Source organism: Mytilus edulis, chromosome 12 (assembly GCF_963676685.1).
Source record: "Mytilus edulis chromosome 12, xbMytEdul2.2, whole genome shotgun sequence".
Taxonomy (NCBI): Eukaryota; Metazoa; Mollusca; class Bivalvia; order Mytilida; family Mytilidae; genus Mytilus; species Mytilus edulis.
Genome location: NC_092355.1, coordinates 44,491,425 through 44,497,874, shown reverse-complemented (window position 1 = coordinate 44,497,874; position 6,450 = coordinate 44,491,425). Strand labels below are relative to the sequence as shown.

General features: G+C 31.8%; 1 protein-coding gene across 1 annotated transcript; it reads right to left on the bottom strand.

The window, feature by feature from the left end:
* Positions 1-3,209: 3,209 nt before the first annotated feature.
* LOC139498553 (uncharacterized) lies at positions 3,210-6,243 on the bottom strand. Its single transcript, XM_071286991.1, has 5 exons — positions 6,215-6,243; positions 5,582-6,034; positions 4,440-4,599; positions 3,794-3,876; positions 3,210-3,303 (listed from the first exon to the last, which is right to left on the bottom strand). The coding sequence occupies exons 2-4, from the start codon at positions 6,032-6,034 to the stop codon at positions 3,803-3,805; spliced, it is 687 nt and encodes a 228-aa protein (XP_071143092.1). The 5' UTR covers positions 6,215-6,243; the 3' UTR covers positions 3,210-3,303; positions 3,794-3,802.
* Positions 6,244-6,450: the final 207 nt, after the last annotated feature.

The window sequence follows — 6,450 nt, the reverse complement described above, 5'->3', positions numbered from 1 at the left end:
GGTTTATTAACCCTTTGAACCCAGGGTCGAAGTTCAAGATGTTAACATATTAACGGAAATTTTTTGGGTTGCTTTAAATTTACATCATTGAGGCCATCTATTTTCATTGCGGGGTTTCACATATTTCAAATGGAATTATAGAAAAAATAGAATGTTGTTAGCAGAATCAAAACAGAAAATGATGAACACTTGATTATTTTTAGCAATACATAAATTGGATTGAGGGTCTGTGTATTCACATTATTTGAAAAACTCTCCTTGTTCCTGTGAAGCGTGTGCTTTACATCGAGGCTTTCTATGCTTTACATCGACGCCACAGTGCTTCAACCAATCAGGGAATGTTTATTTGGGGCATTCGACCTATTCTAACTCAGATTTTTGCACATTTTAATCCAAATTATAGAAAAATGGAATATTGTTAGTACATATAAAATAGAAAATGATGAATACTTTTAGTTAAAGATGAATTGGATGGGGGTTCTGTGTATTCACATTATTTGTACAACTCTCCTTACTGTTGCCATATTTTGGAATTTCCGTGACCTAAATGGTTCGCGAAAACTAATATTTTTATATATAGTATAGTAATTAAACTTCAAAAAGTAAATCAGTTCGATTGAAGTATTATAAGGCGGCTTCACTGTTGTGCCTTTAAAATACACCTATACTGCACGTACAAACTATGCTAGAGGAAAACAATGATTTTTCAGTGTTATTTACAACCCTTTTCAAATGCATAAAGCATTATATCTAGGACTATTTGGAAATGCCCTTAAATTGTATGAAGATCAAGAATAACTGTATTTACCAATTTCATTCACAAATTATTTCTAGAACGGGTTTGTTGTGACGCCTCCAGGTGTGGGAGCTTCTCGCTGCATTGAAGACCCATAGGTGGCCTTCAGCTGTTGTCTCCTCTATGGTCGGGTTGTAATGGGTCTTTCCCGCATAAGCAATTTCACACAGCAAAATATAATGAACATGTTTACTTTTATATAAAGTTTCTTTAATAAGGAAGTTTATTAGCAAATTGAGTTGTTTTCGCATCACTTAAGTAATTACATGTAACGAACTAACATAGGTCCAAGTAATGTGCAGTGGCTGATCCAGGGGAGGGTTTTCAGTTGGAACCGCCCCTTTTTTGGGGTGATCAATGCATTTGAATGGGCAATTGGTTGGACCCCCCTTTTTCACAAAATGGCTGGATCCAGTTAGATTAGAGTAACTGAGTCAGATCCAACCATTTTCTAAAAGGGGGACCTCACCCAGGATAAACAGAGGCGGATTTAGTAATTTTTCAAAAAGGGGACCTAATGTAAATTGAGTTTTTTTCGCATCACTCACTAAATAACATAGGTCCGAGTAGTGTGCAGTGGCGGATCCAGCAGGAGGGTTCCCGGTTGGAATCGCCCCTTTTGTGGGGTGATCAATGCATTTGAATGGGGACATGGTTGGACCCCCCTTTCAAATGGCTAGATCTGCCACTGATGTGTTTCGGTTCTGACTTGAATAGCTGAGACAGATCCAGGCATTTTTAAAAGGGGATGCTAACCCAGGATAAAGGGTCAGTTCCAACTGATATCCCTATCCAAATTAATTGATCGCCAACAAAAAAGGGAGGTTCAACCTCCGGAATCCCCCCTCCCCTAGATCCGCCACTGACCAGAGACTTAATGTGAACAAACCTGACGTAAAATTATGTACTATTGAATAACAAATAATATCACATTACCTCCAAAAATCAATAACTGTTACAGAACATTTCACATGTTTCAATAATCCAAAAACAATGTTTATGTAAGAAGTTCCCGCGCAAATGTCATGTGTTACCGAAACGGGAAACACACAAAAGAATTGTAGGTGCATGTTGTCATTCGCATTCCGATTAATTTACACAGTTCAATAAAATATATATGTTAACATTATCTATATTGGTTTTGAATTTAGTTACTAGATCAGAAAAATGATTTGTTTCTCGCAGACAACACAAAATAATATACATATTAACTCGACACTTAATCTAAACATCCCTACAACAAAATGGGCCGACCAAACAGATTTCCTAATTTTGATAAAGGTGAAATATGTAGAATAAGAATTGTGCACTCTGGAATAAGATCATAAATAAAGCCCTATATAAAGTGTAAACCAAATAAAAATAATGTATGAAATCATTATTTATTACATCTGCTTGCATAATAATATTGAAGTTGAAACTAACAACGATCACGTGTATCCTGTCAACCCCTGAAAAACATAATATTGTCTTCTTGACTACTTCCGCAAACCGTGGTCTGGTAAAATGATATATTGTTATAGTGTATGTTAATTAATAAAGATTCTGTTCTTTCACACATTATTATTCACATTAATAAAAAATAACACAAATAAAATACATTAAGTCGGGTGGGAGGGTGGGAAACTTTACTGCACCAAAAGCGAACCTCGAATGACAATATCTTTAATTTACAAAACCGCCAAAAGTATAGCACGGAACATTTGAAATGACCTTATTCAAATATTATGGTCAGTTCTAACTCGACCAATGAAAAACATTTAACCTATTATATACTTTCAAACACGTGTAAATTTATAAACAAATACACGTGGTAAATAAATGTTTACATACCGGTGTACATAACTTTAATAAATATATTTATTGTAAATAATCTCTTATATGACCAGTATGACACTAAGTCTGTCCAAAGTTAGGAAGTTCATCTTGTTGTTTTTCTTGTATATGTTTTTCTTTATCTTTTTTATATAGTGTTTTGAATACTGTTATTTGTCGTGTTTCGTTTCTGCCATGACAAATTGTTTTCGATTTAAGCTTTTGACTAATTATTTGGCATTTCCCGCCTATTTTATTGTTCCATATACTGATGGTGTTTAAACCTGGTTTTATTGTATATTATTTCTTATCTTTTTCGTTTTTCTTTTTTTGAAATTGCATTGTCAGTCGTTTTTTAATTATAAGTTTGAATATACCTATTGCATATATTGTCTTTTTTTTTAAATCACATTGACTGACAAAGACTAATTCATCAAACTCCTGTAAACCTTGCTTTTGTATTGCGCTTGCTCAGATTACTTCACCAAAATATTTTATGGGAAATAGAAAGTTCCTTTATATTATAGATATATATTAGATACATTAACCAAACAAAAAAAACTCAGTAGACTTCAAGAGATCAATAACAAGTAATATTAGTCTTGCAGTTTTTATTCATAATATATAATAGCGTTTTTTCTATGCTGGCTAGTTTTTTTAAAGGTATCTTGCGTTGTTTCTGATCATTCCAACTGTAAATAAAAATAAAATATCATTTAATACCGTGCAAAATAAATACATTATATCTCCTCAATATAACGTTAAAATTAAGGATGCGAAATACCGTTTGTACAGCCAAATTAAGTAATCAAATATTTGTATCTATGAAAGAATTAAGTAAAAGTTTTAAGAAATTTTTGGCAAAGAAATCCCTGACTTAATATTTACCAGTGATGCATTGATTACGTTCGTTAAAATCTATGACATTACTACACAAACTTGCATACCGAACGAGTTGTGACATATAAACACCGTAGGATGGACACAAATGAACATCGCCGTCTTAAAAAGAAAAATTGACCATAGGGAATGAACATTTTTCGCTTTTGTCGTAAATTTTTATACGGCGTTTCCCTTTAGAAATTGAAATGTCTAAATCTACAAATCTATAACTACATATTAAGTGGTTGACATCATACAAAACATTCAAAAGTAACAGAATTTAAATTCATAAAAACTTACCACAAATGTTTAACATGTGTTTTGGTCAATTAGAAGATATTTCTTGGTATTTCTAAACTCACTGGCAGTGACTCTACCATCACCTGGAATGAGTTAAAAAAATAATTAATTAATCGGAAAACAATTGAAAGATTTTGTTTTAGCGAATACAAATAAAACACATAGTTTATGTTGTATGATGAGATATGATACATTATATTAGAAAAATATCATGAAATATCTGTACAAAAATTTTCTTTGTTATTTTGATACATTTTCAGCAAGAATACTATAACCTTTTTTCGGTTTAATTTACATTATCAAGTTATCACTCATCGTCAATTCTAAATACTTGTTATGTCAATTTTGCAATATAAAAGAACGTTTTGATTAAGAGGATTCGCTAACACCAGAAAATATTACTAACACTGTTATATGCATATGGTTTAATACGTACTAGAGGCGAGGAAACAAAACTTTAAATTAATAACGTGTTTGTTAAAGTAAGTTTAGTCAATGAATTTAAGAAGAAATGTAATTTTTTGAAGGAAATTAATATGTGTTACTAGAAGGTTATCATAATGGTCGGCAAAACCGAAGAGGTATTTAAAGGGTTATGTCCCTAACCATTAGTCGATCTTTCTAAAATATTACACAATATACTCACCATTTTGATCTAAACGTCTAAAAACCATCATATTGTCAGGTTCTCGTCCACGCTCTTTTATATGATATGCAAGATCGCTAGGACTAAAGTATCCAATGCCCGTATAGTCGTATTCTGAATATTGGCATGGTAACTCAACTAAATCTCCTGGCCAATTAAACTGTAAAGACATACAACAAGTATAAAATTAAGGTGTCAGTGGCGTCTTAATCAAAATCTATAGATTTTTTTTTATCATAATTTGTCAAGATGAAGTTAATATCATGCTTTTGTTTTATAAAATATGATAAAAACTATGGGTCATTGGATTTTTTCACGCTGCAGGTTGCGCAAAATTGTCAGATTTTGTATAGATTATGCATGAAAAATCAGGTTTTGTGTAATAAAAAAGAAATATACACCATAGAATTTTGAGATAAAATGTAAGAAATTATCTCTTATAACATGCTTTCAGATAAGAAAAAGAAAAAGTAGGGTCACCGTATTTTTTTCTTGCCACATATTCAAATAGGTAAAACACTTTCTTTTATAGAATAACTTAATATAAGATATCTTCCTTTATTCTAAAAAATTGGAAAAAACGATTAAAAAAAGAATAGTTTTTTTTAGATAATACAGTCGTAAATATGATAAAATGCTTCATTTTCTATATTTACATTTAAAAGTCTTGAACATGAATTACATACTTCTCTCAACATTTGCAAAATTCATAAAAAATCTATACCAATTTTCATGCGTTATTTCAAATCCAAAATTGAGGAAGACACCCGAGCCACCTTAACAAGTCTTTGGATTTTTAACCAAAAACATTTGAACGCAATGATTTATCACCCGGCCTACAATTCGATTAAATTAGTTAATGGACGCTGTTAACGGGTATATATTTATATATTGCATTTCTTTAAAATTTGAAAATTACCTATAATGAAAAAATTAATTACACCGCATATTTGGACCTAAACAATTCCACTGGAGAGTTATTAATTGTAGAAATGCGCGACTGATGCAATTAAAATGATACCGTGATGTGGACAATATTACTAGTATGTGATTCATGTTTCTAATACTTTGATTAGAAATGGATTTCTTGTATGCATCTTGTACTTTCTGAACAATTATGCATAAGCTTGACTACATCTTACCTGTTGATCACTGGGTAATATTTTACATAAGTTGTCACAATGCCAAAAACATTTCCCATTGGCACATGCACCTCCGCATACAACATCAGCTACACATGGTTTTCCAGTTAATACTGCTATCATCTTCTTTGCTTTTAAGCGATCGAATATTTGCTTAGCTATGAACAGATGTGGGTGGGTAGTGATAACTACTTTCCTGATTGTTTGGATAGTGTCTGTAACCAAATTTTTAAAATTGCGAAAAATGTTACTTCCTCGAACTGTGGGTAATGCCAAACGAACTCTGGGTAATGCCAAACGAACTCTGGGTAATGCCATACGAACTCTGGGTAATGAAATACGAACTCTGGGTAATGCAATACGAAATCTGGGTGTTCTAAACCCCCATGCATCACAATCCTCTAGAAGGAAGACAAGAACTAAAGATAGCAACAGAGTCCAAGCGACTTTCATCTACAATAGAAAACATTATTACAAGTGAACATCGTTCTAAGTCTCCAGTTATTGTTGCGATAGAAACAGAATAAAAAATCAATGTTGTTTTTGATTCGTATTTATTCTCGCATCGCATTTGGTACGACTAAATATTTTTTTTATCTAAACATAAATTTAAAAAAAAACATACTACATTACCTTGTTAGTGTTAATCTTCCAACGGCGAATGAGCAGTATAATTGTAAATGCACCTTACTAATGTTACTTTTAAACACTATGTTCTATTGATTAATAAGTATTAAATTTAAATGTTACCTTGCAGTAAATAAAAACGTTCGAAAATTCAGATGTCCTTGATAAAATTATTGGAATAACAAATCATTTCTTGGAACAGACTATTTTTGTTTCTTATTTTGGGACAAATATGATTTCTT

What these genes read in the sequence shown, in the direction of transcription:
- LOC139498553 (XM_071286991.1), bottom strand. Translation starts at nt 6,034, where the DNA reads ATGAAAGTCGCTTGGACTCTGTTGCTATCTTTAGTTCTTGTCTTCCTT. An exon ending in TATTACCCAGTGATCAACAG is followed by an intron (nt 4,600 to 5,581) that starts GTAAGATGTAGT and finishes ATGTCTTTACAG; the next exon opens with TTTAATTGGCCAGGAGATTT. An exon ending in TAGACGTTTAGATCAAAATG is followed by an intron (nt 3,877 to 4,439) that starts GTGAGTATATTG and finishes AACTCATTCCAG; the next exon opens with GTGATGGTAGAGTCACTGCC.